This window comes from Hypanus sabinus, chromosome 5, assembly GCF_030144855.1.
Source record: "Hypanus sabinus isolate sHypSab1 chromosome 5, sHypSab1.hap1, whole genome shotgun sequence".
Classification (NCBI taxonomy): domain Eukaryota; kingdom Metazoa; phylum Chordata; class Chondrichthyes; order Myliobatiformes; family Dasyatidae; genus Hypanus; species Hypanus sabinus.
In genome coordinates, this window is record NC_082710.1 from 174,700,852 (window position 1) to 174,723,323 (window position 22,472).

Genomic DNA, 22,472 nt, shown 5'->3' on the forward strand with positions numbered 1-22,472 from the left:
GCCCATGGAAGTAGTGTACATGGGTATAATGTGACATTTGAGAGAAGTTTGGATAAGTATATGGATGGGAGGAGTATGGAGAACTATGGTCCAGGTGTGAATTGATAGGATTAGATAGAATAACGATTTGGCACAGACTAGATGACTGAAAGGCCTGTTTCTTTGGTGCAGTGCTCTATGGCTTTGCAAAAGCAAACAGTATGTTAATGTTCATGACGAATGGGTTGGAGTTTAAGAATAGGGAGCTTTTGTTACAGTGTTGGTGAGACCACCCCTGGGATATACTGCGCTCTTCAGTTCCCTTGCATAAAAATGTCACAAGGGGACAGGAGACTGGACCCAAGCGCAGGCACTGAAGTACTAGGGCAGGACGGAAACAACTAAACGAGAGACAAGATGTGGTGACAGTGGTGTGCGTGAGGGATGTGACGTTCAAGATGATTCTAGGGTTCCGGGAGAGTCTTAGAGTTCAGGCAAGGAGGATCCCGGAGTTCAGGCAGGGTCCAGGAGTTCACTGGGCAGGCCACATAACTCCTGGGCAGGGCCCAGACCTCCCAGGCAGGAATACAGGGGCCTGGGCAGGTCACGGGACACCTGGGCAGGTTTCAGAGCACAACCTGTTGAAGGAGAGGGATGGAAAGGAGCAGAGTCCCCTGCCGGGCAGTGGCAGTCCAGCCAGGCTTGCCCGACAGAGGCAAGGGATAGGAAGGGAACTAGGTCCAGGGTGACTGCCAGACTTACTCGTAGAACTCGTCTTTAATGAGGGGAATTCCAAGCAGGGCAACCGGAGGAACAGGATAGGCAGGACAACACCCAAACTCCACTCAGTCCCAGAGCCCCCTATATACACCACCAGCTGATGGGCATCAGGTGCACCTCCTTGAGCCCCAACAAGCTACGATGATCCACAGGAGTGTCTAATTGGGCTCAAGGGTGAAAGGAGAGACGCCTACAAGACCCGGAGTCCGCAGACTGGATCAAGACCTGGAATGCGGGCTCCAGACCAGACCATAACAAAAAAGGGCATAATCCCAAAGGACTGAACAAAGACTGGATTATCCACCAGGCCAATTTCCAGGATAGAGGATGTACAGTATTATTATGAGAAGCTAGACAGATTTGGGTATTTCTTCAGAAAAAAGAGGTGTGACCTTAAACAAATGATAGTGATATCCTAAAGGGGCTTGACAGTAAATATTGAGACGTTTTCACTAATGGAAGTCACAAACAATGGGGCATGATAAAGTAGGTGCTGGTCATCTAGAACTGAGGTTTACAGTTTACAACCTTAATGTACCAAGCCTACCTTTAGAAAAAAATAAATCCTATTTTGGCTTAAGCCAGTTTATTGAACAGAAATTTCTTAGTTTTTATGAAAGATTTTATTCAAGAAAGGTAAACTAATTTTAAGTACGTTTTTTCAAGGTTGGTTAAAAATTCTCTACTCCAAAGCATTAATACCTTTCTAATTATTTTATGTTCAACTTTCTTACTAAAACGCAGGGATTCCGACTTCTAATTACTGTATTTCAAAGGCTCCTGCCGGGCAAAGAAGTTGCACTTTAGATTAGGTGCATTTTAGGCTACAACGGTAAGATTGATCAACTTCGTATTACAGTAACTTTCACCTGAATAATTTGGTGGCTCTTAAAAGAGCCTTTAGGTTTTTTAAACATTAACCTTATAAACTCAGGCGCGCTCCCCGCGAATGCGCCGCGCCAGGTGAACGTCCTTGGGCATTACTGTAACCCGCTTGGCATGGATGGCGCACAAGTTGGTGTCCTCGAACAGCCCTACCACGTAAGCCTCACTGGCTTCTTGCAATGCCACCACTGCAGATATCTGGAAGCGCAGGTCAGTCTTAAAGTCCTGCGCGATTTCACGGACCAAGCGCTGAAAAGGCAGCTTACGGATGAGCAGCTCAGTCGATTTCTGGTAGCGCCGGATCTCCCGCAGAGCCACTGTACCCGGCCGGTACCGGTGCGGCTTCTTCACGCCGCCCGTCGCCGGAGCGCTCTTGCGGGCTGCCTTGGTGGCCAGCTGCTTGCGGGGAGCTTTGCCGCCCGTGGATTTCCGTGCTGTCTGCTTAGTCCTCGCCATCTCACTGCCCTGCAGTCAACATCTGCACCCCGTTCGCCGTTGTGGCTTTTATAGGAACACCAACCGACGCGCGTCTTATGATTGGACGCCCGATAGGCGCGGTTTCCCATCCGCTCAAATATTGCAACATATTTAAAATAATGAGAGAGATCTAACATCGACAGAATACTGCTAATAAAATCACATTTCTGTACCACAAAGTGGGGTATGTCACGTAACATCCGTGAAGGAATAACATTTCAAATGGCAGGTCTTTTGTCAAAACTATTTCATGCAATGACATAATTAATTAGTCTTTTAAGAGGGGCATTAAAGAGTGACCATAAAATGACAGTTCTACACCGAGTTTGAAAACAACTTTGTTCAATCCGAAAAAGCTTTAATCACATAGTCTTTTTTCTACAGCATAGGGATGGTGCATTGTGTTATGCCGGAATAAAATAGGAATTAAATGCCTAACCCCTTCTGCTTAAACAAGTCCGTAATTCTCCATCTTCTGCATATTCATGAGCCTATCCTGGAGTCATAAACGCCTCTTTTATATTTGCCTCCGTCAGCACCTTTGGCAGCGCGTTCCAAGCAGATAACCCCTCTGTGTAAATACCTTCTGAATTTGAATTCTGTTTTCACTGCTGTTTATCAGAACATTAAAGCAAAAACGGCAAAAATTTAAAGTATTTCCCTTACTTGCTTTTAAGGGGTGTACTTTTTCAGCCGAGGATTACATATTCGGTGTCCCCGTGACAGAGGGAAGATAGTAACTGGAAACTGTCAACTTCAAACAGCCACTCTCCTCCACGGCTACACCTGCGCCCCTCCCCCCACTTCAGCATTTTCTGATTTTAACACCACGAGATGACGGCAGAATCAGGCTATTCGGATCATCCAATCTGCTTTACCATTCGATAATGGAAGATTTATCTTCCCCAGGACCTTCAACGTTCAATGAAATAACCTTAACCCAAGGTTAATTCAATTTCATCGAATTCGAGTTAAATTGATCCCCACTTTTGGATTTCTATCAAGAGTTTTAAATGTTTCTTAATGAATCTGATCCTTAATATCTATATTGCATTTTAAGATAGGCCCTTGGTTTTGATTCCGCAGCCAGAGGAAATATCCTTCAACTTGTCTAGTACTCTGAAGGACATCTTTGAATCCATGTCGGAGTTTCATATGAATGGCTTTCGTTTCAGATAGGAACTAAATGGAATTCTAATCACAGGCCCAAAACATAGGGAAGTCAATTAGCCAATTAAGTCAAAATCCAATTGATATTGTTCCTATTTTTAAATGTTGGGTTTTCCTTTACCTTGTGAGTTACTTTACGTGTACTTTTAGATTTATAAAGCTTGGGAAAAGACAAGAGAAAATGGTATAACTGCTTTAGAATATATTTGGTGGCTCTTAAAAGAGCCTTTTTTGTCTTAAATTTCCTTTCCGTCTTATCTTTTAAGCATAAACTTTACTAGGGTGGCCAGTTTTCTTGGGCAACAGTACCGCTTGGATGTTTGGCAGGACACCGCCCTGGGCAATAGTAACCCCACCCAGCAGCTTGTTCAGTTCTTCATCATTGCGAATGGCGAGTTGGAGATGGCGGGGAATGATCCTGGTCTTTTTGTTGTCACGAGCTGCGTTGCCAGCTAGTTCCAAGATCTCAGCCGTTAAATACTCCAACACTGCTGCTAAGTAGACAGGAGCACCCGCACCAATACGCTCCGCATAATTACCCCTTCGCAAAAATCGATGGATTCGACCAACTGGGAACTGCAAACCGGCCCGCGAAGAACGGGATTTCGACTTAGTGCGTCCTTTTCCTCCGGTTTTACCTCGTCCTGACATCTTCCTAACAACCTTCAACTCCGATAATCCTAACACAACGATCGCAGCTCCTTTTATATCTTCTTGAAGATCTTGAAAAAAATGGTGCGATTTTTCATTGGCCAATTAGTTTCCCTTTGTTTTGGATTGGTCTTCCATAGCAGGAACGTTTCGAAAAGTTAGCGAATGAAAATCGACATCTTACCCATCCCTAATTTGCATAAGGTATATACTTGAGACGATGTCTTTTTCCTCGGAGCGATGCCGAGTGTCTTTAGCGGTTCTTTTGGATTTTCCTATTAAATTAGGTTGTTTTGTGGACCATCGGAAAACTTGTGCATAATCGATTTCGACTGGTCTCTCTGATATTTACAGAAATAATGGATTGCGGCAGTTTCCTGTGTGAAAAAAAACTTGCCTCGCACATTTCACTGAACTTGCCCCTCTCTCCTTCAAAGCATTACTCCTAGTATCAGACCTGTTGAATCGTGGAGAATGATACTGGCAGCCTGCCCTATCTATGCCTCTGACAATTACTATTAGGTCTCGTGGGAAAGGACCCCGGTGTATGGCTCTTCTCGAACTGCAGAAGGGAAGCCCCTCAATGATTTAGTATTTATTATAAAGCTGCAGTGTGCCACGTGAGTGCCAGCAATGCTATTGATGTATACGAATGCAACAAAACAGTACAGAAAGCATTGACTATAAATAATGACAAACACTGAATGATTTATTCTTGTAAATAATTTTATTATGAATAACGTTTATTTTGTTTTAAAAATTGCAATCAGGTCTCCTCTTCTATCCAGACCAGCATCCTGGTGAGCCTCTTTTTTTTTTAGTAGCAATATACTGTATACAGAAGTATATAACAGTTATACAGCTTTCATATAATGGGGCAGCCATCACCGAATTGGCAGTGACTCTAAAAATTGAGGACAGGATTTTAATGTTCTTGGTGTTATATAGCACAGACTTTGGCCAAACTTGTCCATTCTGGCACACCCAAGCTGGTTCCATTTGCCCAACCTTTACCCATATCCCTCTAACCCTATGCATATACCTACCGGGGGTGGGGGAGGGAAACATTTAAGGAGATCTCAGGGGCAGGCTTTTCACAAAGATATTAGAAGGAAAGAAAGCTTAACTTTATTTGTCATGTTTACATAGAAACATTCTGTGAAGTGCATTGTTTCCATCAAATCAAATCAGTGAGGATTATGATGGGCAGCCCACAGACAACATCCATTGTCAAAAATCCCTGCCATCCAGGCCATGCCATCTTCTCACAGTGAAGGCACAGAAGACTGAAGTCCTATACCACCAGGTTCAGGAACTTCCCTTTAACCATTTAGTTCTTGAATCAACTGATACAACCTGTATCATTCTATCATTCAGCAACTCCTCAATCACTTTTATCAGTTTTGTTATTGTTCTAATTGTGTTTTATTTCTTGTAAGATTTCTGTACAATTTCTGTTCAATTCATGTTTTTCTTGTGAATGCCCACAAGGAAATGAACCTCAGGGTTGTTTGTGATGACATGTATGTACTTTGAGAATAAAATGCACTCTGAATTTTGAATGCAGGTTATATAATTCAATGTGCCTGTGATGTTGCTGCAAATAAGATTTTCATTTCACCTTTGCAGATGTACACACGACAATAAACTCGACTTGTCATCGGCTTTGGCAAGGCAGGACAGTGTACCACTATACTCTAGCAAGTAACGTTAAAACAGATGGCAGGGTCTTAGAGTGTAATTGTGGATCCTTTTATATACAGGTGAAATTTGTATAATGGAAAATAATGAAATTGAAGAGGAATTAACTAACTGCTTCATCTCTGTATCACAGAAGAAAATGGATCGCGCTTGGTCAACTCAAGGTCCAACCAGGTTCATCCTTTAACTAGTTCTTATGATCATAAGACGCCGATGGATACTAAGATGTTTCTCTGCTAAAAATGCTATGTGTGGTATGGGCCGTGTGCTCTGTGTGACTGCTGGTTCTGCGTTTTGCACCTAGGCTCCAGAGGAACGCCTTTGTCTTTGGCTGTATTCATGTGATAGCTGAATGACAATTAAAGTTAATAAAAAAAAGAAATACTGGAGATCAAGGGTCTGACAAGTGTGGGAAAATGCAGAACTAATTTAAAAACAGGATTGCAAAGGACCTGACAATCTGTAATCCAGACTTTTGTGACTTGGCTGTTGAAGTATCTTCCAAAATCCAACAGATGCTGAAATTATCCCTGTAAATTTGAGGATAGCAAATATGACCGCACTATTTAACACAGGGTGGGTAGGGTAAGAAAGATGACAGGGAACTATTTATCTATTAGCCCAGTATTTTCTAAAACTGTTCACCAGTCTCCAGTGCAGGACTTTACTGAGATCCTTCTACATATAAAAGCATACTTCAACTGGCTCCTCCTAACCTTTCCACTAATCGCAACCTCAAAGATATTAATCAAGCATGAAATGAAGCATGATTTTCCTTCATAACTACATGCTGCCTCTCCTGTTCCATTATTCACATTGTCTTCTGCAATTTCATTCTTTCATTAGATTCCAGTTTTTTATGAGATGGGAGTGGGGGGGAGGCAAAGGAAAGAAAAGGGAAAAGTCAATTTATATATTTGATCTATCATGAATACGTAAGGAACTCTACTTAATCAGTGGATCCCTAGGTGAGATCTGTAGAGGAAGATGGTAGACTTTGAAAGTCTCGGCCTGAAAATTGAAAAGGTCTCCCGGAGGTAGATCGTCCACCTGGGCCCATCCAGTTAATCCACTAACCAAGGCCAATGTATAAGTATATGCAAAGAAAGGTAGATAATTATAAGAAGAGTAAACAACCTCTAGGTGACCCATTGGTTCCCCCAGGTTCACCCGCCAACAAGATTTGGTTGGAAACTGGGGACAGCAGCTACTCTGGAACACACTCAAGTGATTTGTGGTGAACGGCTATATGGTGGGTCTTTCAATCTAAAGAAAATTCAGTAATGGAGACACAAAACAGAAGTTGGGAAAGGGGATTGAAACTGGGACTTAGAACATATGATGTGGTGGTTTAGTAAATGGGAAGAGGCATCACCACTTAAAGGTTAAACCTAAGAAAGAAGAAAACCTGATCCCCTCAGAAGGCAGAGGGACACTCGGCTCGGGACTATATCCTTGAATAGCAGCCACACCTCCTTATCCAGAACTCCCCGATGACACAGAAATAATAGAGGTGGCTGAGGGTGTGCCAGCGGTAGGGGCAGCAACAGCTGCCACAACAGGGGCTGGAACAGGAGCAAGGGTCGGAGCCACATGACCCCAGAACAGATGCTTCAGCTCAGCCAGGGGATGGTTCTGCAAGCAGAACTCGACCAAGAGGTGCTGCCTCTACCGCTGGCACGCCCTAACATAACCCTCCATTTTTCTGAGCTCCATATACCTCTTAAAAGACCCTATCGTATCCGCCTCCACCACCATCACCAGCAGCCCATTCTACACACTCACCACCCTCTGAGAAAAACGCATACCCCGATAACTCCTCTGTACCTACTTCCAAGCATCTAAAAACTCTGCCTTCTCGTGCTAGCCATTTCAGCTCTGGGAAAAAGCCTCTGACTATCTGCACAATCAATGGCTCAAAGACCTTTGAGCTTGCCTGGCACTTTTCCCTTTATAATAGCGATGGCTCTCTCTCTGGCTACCTGATACTCATGGACTTCTGGCGCGCTGCTAGTGTCTTCCATAGTGAAGATGATGCAAAGTACCCATCTGTTATTTCTTTGTCCCCCGTTACTACCTCACCAGTATCATTTCCTGTGGTCCAATATTGATTCTCACCTCCCATTTACTCTTGATAACAGTGGTGGAGGCATCTTTTAAGAGACTTTTGGATAGGTGCATGGAGCTTAGAGAAACAGAGGGCTGTGGGGAAGTCTAGTAATTTCTAAGATAGGGACATGTTCGGCACAGCTTTGTGGGCAGAAGGGCCTGTATTGTGCTGTAGGTTTGCTATGTTTCTATAATACTGAAAAATCTTTTAGTGTCCTGCTTTATGTTATTGGCTCGTTTGCTCTCATATTTAATCTTTTCCCTTCTAATATCTATTTTTAGTTACCTGTTGTTGGATTTTAAAAGCTTCCCAATCATCCAACTTTCCACTCACTTTTGCCACCTTATATGCCCTTTCCTTGGCTTTTATGTTGTCTTTAACTTCCCTTGTCAGCCACGATTGCCTAGCCCTGCCATTTCAAAACCTCTGTGGGACATGTCTATCCAGCACCTTGTGAACTATTCCCAGAACCTTTAGACACCTCTGCTCTACTATCATCCCCACCAGCATCCTCCTCCAATCCACCTGGGCAAGCTGCTCTCTCGTGCCTCTGTAAATCCTTTTAGTCCATTGCGATACAGATACATGTGAGTTATACTTTTCCCTCTCAAAATGCAGTATCCAGACAACACAACAAAAGCTGAAGAACTTAAGATGACTGGAAATATAAATTTTTGTACAGCCAATATATTCTTGGCAGCCAAGCTATATCAAAACAAATCAAGCTTAATCGTCATTATATTGTCATGAATACAGCTGAACAAGACAGCGTTCCCCGGGGCCAAGGTGCCAAAATATACATATGCATTCAAAATATCGAGAAAGGAGAAAAAAGAACATAGCCAAGTAAGAAAACAGATTTTTGGACCACGTTCCTGAGTGCAAATTGATGGTTCTCGCTGTGCAGCATCATGCTCATGAACACAGGACTTGTCAAGCCCAACAAGGCACCTAGCTATGTGTTGGGTTAACACACAGAGCACTGGAATAACCCAGCAAATTAGGCAGCATCTATGGAGGGGAACTCAGGTTGTCTTGCAACTAGTTACTTAGGGTTATGTCAGAACCCTTGACCAGGGTTACCTCAGTGTTTTGGAGTGAATGGAATTACACACTTATTTCAGAAAATCTTACAGAAATGAATCAGGAGCATTTTGCTGCACTTTGATCAGAGTTCTGAATTCAGAATCAGAATCAGGTTTACTATCACTAGTACATGTCATGAAATTTGTTAACTTTGCAGCAGCAACTTTGCAATGCATGAGAAAAGAAATACTGGAAGTATATATGTATATTTTTGTATTAAATAGTTAATTTAAATAAATAATACAAGAACTGAAATAAAATAAAATAGTGAGGTCCACTCAGAAATCTGATGGTAGAGGGGAAAAGCTGTTCCTTAATTTTAAATATAGCTGACACTATATCAGGAATTTTCCTCTAATGTCAAACAAATGTGCAGTTTGAAATTGTCCTATTAAACAGTATTTAGGATATATTAATGTCATTTCAGGCCATTCAAATTTATGAGAGCTTTGACGATTTAATTTGATCTCGTGGCCAGGTTTGTGAATTCATGTCGGCCAACGGCCGACAGCAAAACCGTTTGTGATATAACCGCAACCCTCATTTGCATAAAAGGATTGAAAATGTACCCTCGGCGTGTAGCCAATCAGAAGTCAGACTTTTAACCAATGGGCTTAAAGCATACCGCTGACGATCCCCTGCAATACTCACAGCGACGCACCGCAAATCGGAGAAAACAGAAGGTGGTTTGCATTAAGACATCATTGGAAGATTGTCTCGGTTTAATAAAATATAGAAATAACAAAAAAATCAATAATTCATTGGCACGTATTAGTCTATTATTTGGCGTCCTTCCGCGCCTTGTCTTTTTATTTTTTTGAGGCTACGATGCGACTAATTCAATAACAAGGCTTCATTCCAGGATTTTTTTTAATAAGACGGGAAACCAGAAACCCGATTTCAGCACCTTCAGTCCGACTGACTTTAGAATGTTGCTTGGGCACAATTGGCTTTTTATCTGAGATCTCAAATTTATCTCTGCAATGTTGAAAATACCATAGTTTAGCCTAGAAATGCTTATTAACCGGAATTTAGATTTGATCTTAATCAAATCTAAAAAACAATAAACACATAAATTAAATCTGTCAAAACCTATAGGTTTTAAACAACTTTTATTCCATTCTTGACTCAGGAAATATTCTCCAGAAACTAGCCAAACGAACTTTTAACTGTGGGCAACGTGCACAAAGTGCTGGCAGAACTCAGCAGGTAAGGCAGCAACTATGAACATATGGAACTCCAAGCAGTCAAGACCCTTCACCGTAGTCCACTTTAAAATTATAGTGGTTTTTGTAATACAAACTGCAAAATTACAAGGCAATATGTGTAGCCATTCTGAGAATCATGGCCTTTCACAGTTTTGTCTAATCAGCGCATTAATGAAACTCTTCAGATGCACTTAAGTTGAATTAAGAGTCCATCAAATCCGACAATGACAGGATACCAGTGCGGGGGAGTTTTTAATCAGAATCAGAATCAGATTTATTATCACCGGCATGCGACGTGAAATTTGTGAGCTTAGCAGCAGCAGTTCAATACAATACAAAATCCAGCAGAGAGAGAAAATAATAATAATTAATTAATTATATATATTGAATAGGTTTTTTTTAAATGTACAAAACCAGAAATCCTGTGTATTTTAAAAAGTGAGGTAGTGTCCAAAGCTTCAATGTCCATTTAGGAATCAGATGGCAGAGGTGAAGAAGCTGTTCCTGAATCACTGAGTGTGTGCCTCCAGGCTTCTGAATCTACTATCTGATGGTAACAATGAGAAGAGGGCATGCCCTGGGTGCTGGGGGTCCTTAATAATGGACGCTGCCTTTCTGAGACCTTTGAAGTTTGAGTCCTGTGGTACCAAGAAATGTCACAAACTTGGTTGCTGTCGAAGACCACGATGTCTTCTGTGCCTTGTCATGCTCTTCGTTCTCCACGAAACGATACAGTAAAGCTTACCCGGCCATCAGATCGCACTGTAGATCTTTTCCACCCAGTTCGCCGGAGCTGGCTTTGCATGCTGGCTGGGTTAGCAATGCCACTTTTTCACCAGGTATGAGGCTGCCAGCTATCCTCCCCGGGTTTAGCTCACCTGTCGAAGCGATGTACCGGGGGTGAGAGCTGAGTGTCCACTGGTGACCAAAAATGAGTGAGCTGTCCCGGAATGGACACAGCAGGTCCCCTTCACCAGAGGAATGGACAACCCATATACCACAACATAAACAGTGCATGCATTCAGGTTTGATCTTATTTCCAATCTGAGGAATCTGATCACAAAACAGTTAATTCGAGTGTATTTTCATTCAATTCATTTATTGAAGGATTCTAATGACTTCGGAGTTTGCAACTTCATAACTTTTTAAACACTAACTTTCACCAATGCTGAACTTAACATTAATTCCAAATCCAACTATTATATTTCCCCATCTTCTAACCTTCATAGCCTGGCCTCACACATTAACCTCAACATCTAACCTTTGACCTTAACTCAATTCCTAATCGCATGATGTCAACAGCGCAGTACAGGAGCAATGGTGGTTAGATTTCCATTCTGTGTTTTACTCGTGATTTATTTCACAAATGTATTTGTAATATCGATCTTCCTAAATTTAAAGGTGGAGTTGCGCGTTAACTATTATATCCTCACTGAAGAGGAGCCCATTCAATCTTCCGTTTAATTATTTATTTTTAAAGTATGTGTTGACAGCATTGAGTACAGTCTTTCCAGCAGATAAAGACTATTTTCTCGTTTTCAATGTAATTGGTCTGTTGAGGTTCAAAGTATTTGATAAAAGTACACGAGAATCAAAAATGAGAACCAATTTTTTCTTTTGAAATTTTTCGACATTTTGGTGAAACCAGTGGGGATAGTGCAGCGAACTGTGAAAAATAAAGTTCTAGATCATGTTTTAAGTCCAGGAAATTTACAGTAATCTGCCAAGGCAATAATTGATTTGCCCAGTTACTTTCATTTTAAATGATCCTCTCAGCCTGTTAAGCGAATTTAAAAGCAATCGTAAAAGTAAAAACTACCGTGATGTAATTTTTAAGCAGGGAAGAATATGTTGTTGGACGGAAAATGGACGGGGATAAATAAAAATCAGAACCACAAAGTGTTAAATTTCATCCCTAAAACTCTAAGGTTCGTTATTTTCCTATTGAGAGTCATTTAAAAACGTTAAGTGGATGTCGTTCAAAGTGAGTCGGAATAAATAACGAAGTTATGTGTTTTACTTGCGCATATTTCGAGCTTAAACAAATCGTAGCTGGAACACATCTCAGCACACACAAAATGCTAGAGGAACTCAGCAGGCAAGGCAGCATCTATGGAATGAAAAGGCAACACGAGCGAATCTGCAGATGCTCGAAATAAATAAAAAACACAAAATGCTGGCAGAACTCAGCAGGCCAGACAGCATCTATGGGAGGAGGTAATAACGATGTTTCGGGCCCAAATCCTTCATCAGGATTGCTCACTCCTGTCTGGCCTGCTGAGTTCTGCCAGCATTTTGAGCTTTTTATCCATGAAATAAAGCACAGTCGATGACTTCTGCATATTTTCCTGACGAAGGGTCTTGGCGCGAAACGTCGACAGTGCTTCTCCTATAGATGCTGCCTGGCCTGCTGTGTTCTACAAGCATTTTGTGTGTGCGGTGTGATGTGCTGTGTTTTTTTTTGCAGAATTCAGTAATTTTATTTGTATGACTGTAAGAGGCAAAGATGCTACCGTAAAGTTGTTGAATTACCTGCTCACCTGCGTCTGGCTTGTCGCGAGGGAATTAGATATATTTCTGACCTTATATATGAGAAAACGTGGTTTCTTGAAAGATTTATTTTTCGAAAATGTTTTTAGGGGTTCAGTTATCTCCACCGAACACGCCAAATGCAAAACAGTCATTGCAATGCTTGTGTCTGCTTTAAAGTTTAGACAAAGGTGCTTGGTAGTTGAAATAAGGTTAGATTGCCATTCGTAGAAAGGGACTTTTTTTCCAAGAGCAGAGCTCGAGTTAACATGCGCACCTTGTAAATTGTAAATTATGCAGCCCGGTGGTATAGTGGTATCAGCACTGGACTTTGAGGCGTATGTATTTGGAATCAGGCCACTCCTTGCCTGCTTTCCATCGAGTATTTGCCAATCGGAAGGTCGTGATCCATCTTTGTTTCTAGTGTCCCTACTGTCGCCGAAAAGGCTGTATTGATAACGTGCTTCAGAGTTCTTACTGATAACAGGTATTTTCAACATGTCCATCTGGGGATGAAGGTGGTTATTTTGCCGAAGACTTGAGGAACATTGGAATGAAAGGCTGCGATTTGTGTTTATAACGTCCACACTACAGGTGCTATTGGACCTAAATGAATCTTAAACTATCAGGTTAATTTAGGACTTTTCGGTTAAAAGGGTAGTTGCCATGCCCGAGCTAAGATGTAGAACTCTCCGATCGCGAGGTAAGCCCTAGTCCAAAGCCGTTGTGATCTCTTATAGCGTCCATGAGTAAAATATTGATTGGGGGATGATGGTCTTATCATGAAAACTGCAAAATATCTTTGGTTGCAGCAGGTTCCTCCGATTTACTCAGCTTTCACGTCGCAAAGTTGTTGTGTTACTGAGGCTATGCTTAGCAGGATATTTCCCGGTTGCATACGATATTAAAACAATAGGGCCCTGTGGAATATGAGTCTCAACTCTTCGTCTGCAAGTTTAAGGCTTAACAGGAGACGAAATATCGAACAGGTGCGACGTTCTAACCCGGAAAATGGGAGAAGCCTGTTCCTTTGAGGTGTCACGGCGCAATGATGGAGTGTTAGGAAAGACGCCAGAGCGTTTCTAAACTCCAAATCATCGCTTAGGCAAGAAATTGTGCAGGGTGGGAAGTAGACGACAGGCGCGGCTTTCCGAGTGCTCGATTTTGAGCTGAACGCGAGCCACTTTCGGAGAGGAGAAAGCACAACCGCGCTGCCTCGGGCGGTACCGGGAGGCCGGTTGTCTACCGCGTCCGCGCCGCCGCTTTAACCGCCGCCCTGCCAGGCCGGTGCCGTCACTGAGGCCGCAACTGCAGGGCGGAAGCAACGCGGGTGAGCGGCTACTGAATGGCAGATTCGGAAGTGGTGGGCACCGGCGTCTCTGCTGCGACGGCCCCGGCACCGCCATCACCGTCTCCTTTGGACGAGGCAGAGGTGCTGGACATTGCGGCGGCCGTGAAAAAGAAGCGGAGGCAGTACCGGCACAAGAAGTTCGGCTGTACGGTGGCCGAGCATATCATGAAGGCGGTGGCATCCACCAAGGAGCGCCGCCGGCTCTCAGTGGCTGCTATGAAGAAGATGCTGTCGCCCAGCGGCTATAACCTGGCCCGCAGTAACTCGCGGGTCAATCGAACTGTGCGCAGCCGGCCTAGCAAAGGATCGCTGGAGCAAACGGCGGGCTCTGAAGCCTCGGGCTCGGCCAAGCTTAGCAACAGTCTGGAGGAAACGACGGCAGAAACTCCCAAGATGGTGCTAACCAAGAAGTCGATGGCTAGGAAGTCCCGAAGGCTGAAGGCGACAAGCAGGAAGAGGTGCCAGCGGATGAAGAGACTGGACAGGCACCGTAAGAAGTACGGCGCCGTGAAAAGGTCGACCCGCTGGAAAGCCGTCCGGGTGAAGAAGGTGCTGGCGATCCGCCGGGTCTCGAGAAAGCCGAAGGAGGCTGCGAAGAGCCCATCGCAGAGTGTGAACCCGACAGGTTTGGATGTGAAACCGACTCCATCCAAACACAATGACTCAGACATGAGCTGAAACAGTATACATTATGTTAATCTGACGTAACAGACATATGTGCTAATGATTTTTTGATCAAATAAAGAGAAAATAAATCGTGTATGGTTGTTTACTTGTGTTTAGAAACACCTAACAGAAATGATTAAGGTTCACTCCACCTCTCCCTTCTCTTTGTAGGCATAAGTTATGAAACTAGCTAATTGTCACTTCTCAGCAACGTTACCGATTCTGTCTTTACTTCATGTTTCCCGTGACTATTATTTCCCTTTTACTGCTTAGGTCTTCATTACGAAAGTAGGTTCAAATTAAGGAAAGGAAAATTCAGAACTATTATGAAATGCTTCAACTGAAGGGATTTTAAATTTTTATTGAATAAATAACATACCAATAGAAGTTTAAAACTCCATCTCATGAAAGCTCTACACAATAAATTTGAAATTTTCCTTTCCGAAATTAGAACCAACCTTTATAATGAGACCGCAGAAACTGGAAAACTCGAGCGACTCGAAAACAAAATGCTAGAGTAACTCAACAGGTTAGGCAGCATCTATAGAGGGAAACGGGGAGTCGAAGTGTCACGGCAAGACCGGACCGTGCCGATGAAGATCTCGGCCCGAAACGTCCATTTTCGTCCACAGCTGCTGCCGGACCAGTTCCTCCAGCATTTTTTTGTGAATTGCTGCCTTCATGTGATTCAGGTTGAAATATTAAATGTACAATTTCATAAGTTTTCAATGCATTTCAATCTAATGTGATTCGTTTATGTTGAATTTAACGTTTTTCTCGACATGTTTAATTCATAAAGCGTTAAGTCCTCAATTTATTTTTTTAAACCCCTGTGTGCCCAGCTGCATCTACACACTCCAGTAAGAAAGAGTCATTGATTTAAAATCAATCAGCGGGCAGATTCTGAATTGTAGTCGTACTGTTTTTACCCCCGCTTCCATAGAAAAAATTGCCAAAACAATAGTATTCGTGCAAAGACCATGATCGCCTACCTCATACAAAAGGGCAGTTAAGGATACGTTTTATCAAATCCAGAACACACCCATATCCATACATAAGAGCTGTTTCCACTAGCCTTTCGTTTGACCTGCACTATTACCGAATAAGTTAGAACAAAGCGTTTTGTCCCCGAATATTTTGTACCTCGTACTAAGAAGTAAGCTGGATATACAAGAGATGCAGATGCTAGAGTCTTGCGGGCGCAGTATTTAATAAAATCAAACTGCTCTAGCACCGCGGCGACTGAGCGGCATCTGTGGAAGGAAATAGATAATCGACGTTCGGAGTTAGAAATTAGATGAAGTTTTTATGAACAGGCCACCTGGGTAGGAAAATGGCGGGATTTGGTCTGGGATATCATGAATGCAGTCAAATTTTGTTAGTGACGAGGTCTGATACAGACATGGTCCAAATCAGAGTCAAGGGAAGCTCTCCTTTATGTTAACATATTCGCTTTAGTTGTTGGATACCCGCGGTACATTGCAGAGATGTCAGGCGTGTATCGTCACGGAAGATGTTTTGTGACGTCTTGCTGTAGACATTCATTGATGCACAACTGCTCTCGCCTTTCGACCGTAAAACCATAAACAACTGAAGCAACACACAAAAAACGCTGGTGGAACGCAGCCGGCCAGGCCGCATCTATAGGACGAAGTACAGTCGACGTTTCGGGCCGAGACCCTTCGCCAGTTCTAACGAAGAGTCTCGGCCGGAAACGTCGACAGTGCTTCTCCTTGTAGATGCTGCCAGGCCTGCTGCGGTCCACCAGCATTTTGTGTGTGTTGCTTGTATTTCCAGCATCTGCAGATTTTCTCGTGTTTGCGTTGGTTTCCCCAGCGCTGACGTGTTTGAACTTGCTCGAGTTGCTTCATTGTAGCTCCTTTAAAGGCAGACGGGAACCGAGCGTAAAAAATATTAGCCTGATTTGTCAAATATCGGTCGAAACTTAAAGTGAAATGCGTCGTTTCCGTCAAATCATAACAGCGAGGATTGTGCTGGGGGCAGCTCGCCAAGATTCCAGCGCCACAACTCACGAATCCTAGCCGTAAGTCTTTGGAATGTGGGAACACCCGGAGCGGTCCAAAGACGAGTATTTTTTACAAACATGCAAGACACAATCCAGTTATAAAAATACATACAGTAATACGGGGTGACAAAACTAGCAACGATTTCAAATTAAAATAAAAATCTTCTTCATGTGCTTTGCGGGTTACACGCTTGGGCGATCATGGCTCCCCACATCGAACGATCCCCCGCAGCGCCAATGATATCTCGCACACTTAGATCTGTTAGTTAAAATAAAAACATATTTCAATTACCTGCAGAACATTCAAGGGATTGCGGGAGCCCATGCTGACGGAACTTCCCCCTAAACCCATGCCCATAGAGACTGCCTGCTCCTTCTCCAAGTTCGACCAAGAGCTGCATGGGCAAACATTTCGTTTTCTCCAATATAAAAATGAGGCGCTTTATTAATTTAAATTCCGAGATGTTGTCTGTTTCAATCAAATAAAACTAATCCAGCGCTACTTTAAGTGTATTGAAGAGTTTAATGTGGACAAATTGCCTTGTCTCTTTTAAAACGTTTTAAATTTTTGAACATATGTCATATGTTAGCACATTTAAAGAAGATTTTGAGAAATTAGGCCCAATTCTGAGGAAGGATGAATTGTCCCTGAAGAGGGTCCAGAGGAGGTACACAAGAAATGAAAAGCTTAACATGCAATACGCAGAGTGTTTAATGACCCTGGACCTGTATTGGATGTTGTTCAGAAGGAAAAGTGGAGATGAAGAGGGAGTAATTGCCCTATGGGTTACAAATACATTTTAATATGAAGAAGCACATTTAAGACAATAAAATGTACGAAACCAAAATCAATATGCCCAGTTTACTCAAACTTACATCACCATTCACTATATTCTGTGTAAGCTCCCTATAATAATTTAATTCTGACCTTTATGTAGTTAAGTATTTGGCCTCCACCCTCAAAGAACTTCAGAGAAGTATAGTGCTGAAGATTCTGCGTAGCTTTGTTAAATGCCCAGCCTCCGCAAAGTGACTTCGTGATTCCCACTAGTAATAACTCAGCATCTACCCTGTGAAATATTATGTAATTCAATATGGTTATCACCCATGCTGAGCGTTAAGGAGTATAACCCCAAACTGCCCAGATTTCACAGGACAATCAAATGGCTCTGAAAATGAAGTGAAGGGTCTAAGCCCGAACTTTACCTGTACTTTTTTTCCATAGATGCTGCCTGGCCTGCTGAGTTCCTCCAGCATTTTGTGTGTGTTGCTAATAAATTGATGACGTTAATGGTTCAGTTTAAGGAGTCCCACAAGTCGAGAGATAATTCTTCAATCCACCATTTCCATGCAAACCACTAAGCACAAATTTACACTAATCCTAAACCAATCTCATGTTTTCTCCACTCTTCCCTGTAAATTCCCTTCAATTCTTTTGACTACTTAATTACAACTAGGGGCAATTTCCAGCGACCAATTAATGTACCAATGTGTTTGGCATATTGGAGGAAACCAGAGAACCGGGGGAGGGGAGGGGGAAATCTCGTGCAGTGAAGCAAAAAATATATAAAATCCTCATTGATTTCCAGAGGCCAGGATTGAATGTGGGTCTCTAGAGCTTCAATTCTTTCGACTACTTAATTACAACTAGGGGCAATTTCCAGCGACCAATTAATGTACCTATGTGTTTGGCATATTGGAGGAAACTGGAGCACCAGGGGAGGGGGAGATCTCGTACAGTGAAGAGAAGAATATATAAGATTCTCATCGATTTCCAGACGCCGGGATTGAATGTGGGTCTCTAGAGCTGCGAGGCAGCAGATCTACTAGCAACATCACTTTTATTACCGAATAATCTGAATATTCCTAAACAATTTTGGTATTTACAGCATTCTCGGATTTATTTCCAGTTACAGCCTTCGCAATATTTTGAGCTTGGATTCCTTTTAATAGGGGGTTTCTGAAGAATTTAAACTATTGGTTGGAGAGGCAGTGACGCAATCAGTCACAAATTTAGTAGGGACCGCCTACTGTAAAGGAGCGCTAGTCTGTATTGATGAGAGAGTTAATGACGCAGACGGAGGAGATTAACTAAATATTTCCAATACGTTCCTTCTTCAGAATCCATCATCTGTATCCTCTGCACAGAAGCTACTCGGCCGAATCATAAGACACGTTGAGGCCCTTCAGACAATAACTGACCTGAGTTTGATTGTAACTTCCAAAAGAGATTTGAATAGAGAGAAAAATGCAGGGAAAGTAGCGTTAATGGCAGATTGTAGTACACCATCACAGGCCAGTATCGGCCAAAGGGCCAATGCTTTATGAGTCCATATCCGTAGTCAACTCCAGTGGAGCGATAAGCAGACAGAGAAGACAATTTGCATTTTTTGTTTATTAAGTAATGTCCTCTGTTGTATTTTCTGTCTAAGCACTATGTTTTAGTTACTGTAGTATCTTTCCATTACCCGGATTTAATTAAATTGCATCGTAAAACAAAGTATTACTGTTGCTAGATTCTGAGATAAAATAGAAAATGCTGGAAAAAGTTCCTTTGCTGGTTTGATCTCTCCTCACTTAACTAGTCAAGTCACTTTTTATTGTCATTTCGACCATAACTGCTGGTACAGTACACAGTAAATACAAGAAAACGTTTTTCAGGATCCTACTCCTTTCTTGTTCCCTTCTTTCCCCTCACCCACAGCCCCCTCATTATTCCTCATCTTGACCCAGTTTTATCACCAAACGTCCTCAATTCATGTAAAACTCCATCGATGTAAGCAAAACGTTTTCATCTCCCTATAGATGCTGCCTAGCTTGCTGTGTTCCACCAGCATTTTGTGTGTGCTGTTGTTTGAATTTCCAGCATCTGCAGATTTCCTCGTGTTCATCTCCCAATGTTAGTATTTCTGTTATTTGTAATGTTAATTCATTGTAAAGATGGTCAGGGATGTATTTTCATCCTAAACATTATTTTAAAAATTTTTTTCTCCCTCTCCTGAAATTCTTTCAATCTGAATTTCTTGCAAAACAAACGCCGTGGCGGGTGAAGTAGCGAAACCAGACCACGTGTACTCAGAGGTTTGCACAAAGTAACCAATCGGAACGGACAGTCTGTCATCCTTCATTTGCATCGTGCTTTGATTATTTCCATAGCTCTGTATATATAAGACAGAGAGAAGCAGCCGAATAAATAATGCTGGATTTTTTTTAGCGTGTAAGTGAGCAAGAGTCAGGCAATGCCAACTGCTGTTTCGGGTTCTACCGGCGCCACGGCAGGCGGAGGTAAAGGCGTCGTTTCCAAAAAGGGCGCTAAGAAAACTGCTATGAAAATGAGCAGGAAAGGCAATAGGAAGCACAAGAGGAACCGGAAGGAGAGCTACAGCATCTATATCTACAAGGTTCTGAAGCAGGTCCACCCAGACACTGGTATTTCTTCCAAGGCCATGAGTGTCATCCACTCATTCGTCAGCGACATCTTCGAGCGCATCGCTTCCGAGGCTTCCCGCTTGGTGCATTACACCCGCCGCCAGACCATCTCCTCCCGGGAGATCCAGAGCGCCGTCCGTCTTCTGCTTCCTGGGGAACTGGCTAAACACGCCGTCTCGGAAGGCACAAAAGCCGTCACCAAGTATACGAGCTCAAAGTAGATTCGATTGAAAGATGTGATTAAATCGCCAAACGGTTCTTTTAAGAGCCACTCGCCCAGTCCAAAACGCGGCTATACCTACAGCATGAGCAGTACATACTTTAGTATCGAGTCCAACGACAGCGCCTGAGCAAGACAAACGCAATTTTCTGAAAACTCACGACGGCCAAATTCTCTATTTAAATATCTGGATGTTTGCAGTTCAGTTAATCAATAGATGAAAACCGTGATTTAAATGCTTTGATTTTATCTGCTTTTCGCGGAAATATTTTAAGGGTCTATTTAGATCATGTTCCCTTGACAACTGAAAAAAAGCGGGGCAAGTTATTCAAACAAGTTTGCTGAGTGATTTTCACTTACATGATTCATGATTTAAAACGGATCTGTTGGTGTAGTTTAAAAATATCGGTTTTGATTTTATTTTATAATATGTTATAAATAACACTGGACAGGCTTGCACGAAATTAATCGGCCACTGAATTCATTGGTGGCCTCATCCAGGTCCGCTTTCATATTGTTACATTAATTCGTAACAGACTTAGTGGGCTGCAATTATTTAACTAGAGACAGAAAATTTCCGACGATTACCCGCAATTTCGCCCCTCAATCTTTGCAGGGGCGGGATTGCCCATATTGCCAATATTTCGATAGAGCGGTTTCGTTTAGTCACAACTGAAAAATCTTTAAAATCCTAAGGCGTGTACATTTTGTTTAAACGTTTTAATCACCTAGGCACGAGGAAATCAGATGCTGGAAATTCAAGCAACACACACAAAATGCTGGTGGGACGCAGCAGGCCAGGCAGCAACTATCGGGAGAAGCGCTGTCGTCGTTTCGGGCCGAGACCCTTCGTCTGGACCCTGCGTTCCACCAGCATTTTGTAAGTGTTGTTTTAATTACCTAGAACGGGTTTCCTTTGCCTTGCTATTGAGTACTCGGTATTTCTTTAAAGCCCTTCCCACCGCCTTGTGTAGTTGTTTCTTTATCCTTTGTAAGGGACCTTGCAGCCTGTTTTTCCATCCCAGTTTACCCGAGGCTTCTTCCCCACCAGTGTTTCCCGTACGCCCGTTTAAACCATGTGCACATCCCCCGTTCTCCAAAGATAACACCTGCCCCAGTCTGCAGTTCAGACCCGGCTCCTCACGCTCAGAGCCATGGGCCATCTGGCCTTCGCTTCCATCCTTGTGTGTTGTGTCCGCCAAGTCGCCAGCTGACGGACGGTCACTTCGGGAGTCTGGATCACTTTCGTTGGGAATAACTCTGAAGTCGGCCGGGTAATCGATTTTTGTAAAACTGGCAGAGGAAATGTGCTCCCAGGCACCTTGCGCGCCGTCGGCGAAGGCGCTGGTTTCATTGTTAAAGTTGTGCTCGGCTCTTCGACTCGCACTCTCCTTGAGATTGTTAAGGACGATTCTCTCCGTCTCCTCCATGTACATTTGTTGATACTCCCACCAGTAGTAAGGCTTCCCGCAACAGCGCGACACGTGGCAGCAACTGATGCAAACGGCGATCGCCACCAGTACCAGCAGGAGGCTCAGTCCAATAAGCTGCAGGGGAGAGAAGGGGAACACCCGGGGAAATTAATCAGGAAATGTGATAAGCCAAACAACAAAGGAAGTCAGTGACATTCAAGTGAATGGAAATAGCAAAAACATGCAGGCGCTAGAAATCAGATTTTTTTAAAAAAATACAGAAAATGCTAGAATAACACACATAAAATGCTGGAGGAACTCAGCAGATCAGAAAGCATCTGTAGATAGGACATTTTGGGCTCTGTTTCCTCAGATATTCCAAAGATGTTAAGGTCAGATTCACAAAAGCATTCTTCTTTAACTTGCATAAGGCAATAAAAACAATTATTCTGCAGCATTCTGCACGGAAACTGCCACTTCCCTATAAGTCTTTAAACCAATTATGCATGGACACACCAAGATCCCGCCAAACATTGGCTGTGGTTGTGTGAGAGGTTAAAGTTAGTATCTGTCGGTCAGCTGCCAAACTTAATGCCATTTTGTAAGGCTGAAGAACGTATGAGAAACGTTGATACCCAGAACATGTTAGCGTGGATAGGGCACTGTGTCTTAATTTTATGGGACTCTGACATCGCTGACAGTGCCTATTTATAAATGGAAATGGAAATTAAACTAATTCACTTTCGAAAATCTCTCTTGAAAGTACTCCAACTGTTGGGTTCGAGGCTAAAG

At 42.8% G+C, this 22,472-nt stretch overlaps 4 protein-coding genes across 4 annotated transcripts in view; 2 read left to right on the forward strand and 2 right to left on the reverse strand.

Moving 5' to 3' along the window:
• Window positions 1-1,689: 1,689 nt before the first annotated feature.
• Window positions 1,690-2,100, reverse strand: LOC132394828 (histone H3-like). The gene has a single exon (XM_059971232.1). The coding sequence runs from the start codon at window positions 2,098-2,100 to the stop codon at window positions 1,690-1,692; it is 411 nt and encodes a 136-aa protein (XP_059827215.1).
• A 1,433-nt stretch (window positions 2,101-3,533) lies between these two features.
• Window positions 3,534-3,942, reverse strand: LOC132393832 (late histone H2A.2.2-like). Its single transcript, XM_059969223.1, has one exon. It carries the CDS (start codon window positions 3,940-3,942, stop codon window positions 3,553-3,555), a length of 390 nt encoding a protein of 129 aa, XP_059825206.1. The 3' UTR covers window positions 3,534-3,552.
• A 9,979-nt stretch (window positions 3,943-13,921) lies between these two features.
• On the forward strand, window positions 13,922-14,605 carry LOC132394829 (histone H1-like). The gene has a single exon (XM_059971233.1). The coding sequence runs from the start codon at window positions 13,922-13,924 to the stop codon at window positions 14,603-14,605; it is 684 nt and encodes a 227-aa protein (XP_059827216.1).
• A 5,253-nt stretch (window positions 14,606-19,858) lies between these two features.
• The window catches only part of LOC132394830 (uncharacterized), a 45,135-nt gene continuing 42,521 nt past the window's right edge, over window positions 19,859-22,472 (forward strand). Inside the window, exon 1 of the mRNA XM_059971234.1 lies at window positions 19,859-20,265. Coding sequence (XP_059827217.1) covers window positions 19,859-20,265 — 407 coding nt within the window. The remainder of the gene's footprint in view (window positions 20,266-22,472) is intronic.

Coding starts and splice junctions, on each gene's coding strand:
- LOC132394828 (XM_059971232.1), bottom strand. CDS start 2,100: ATGGCGAGGACTAAGCAGACAGCACGGAAATCCACGGGCGGCAAAGCT.
- LOC132393832 (XM_059969223.1), bottom strand. CDS start 3,942: ATGTCAGGACGAGGTAAAACCGGAGGAAAAGGACGCACTAAGTCGAAA.
- LOC132394829 (XM_059971233.1), top strand. CDS start 13,922: ATGGCAGATTCGGAAGTGGTGGGCACCGGCGTCTCTGCTGCGACGGCC.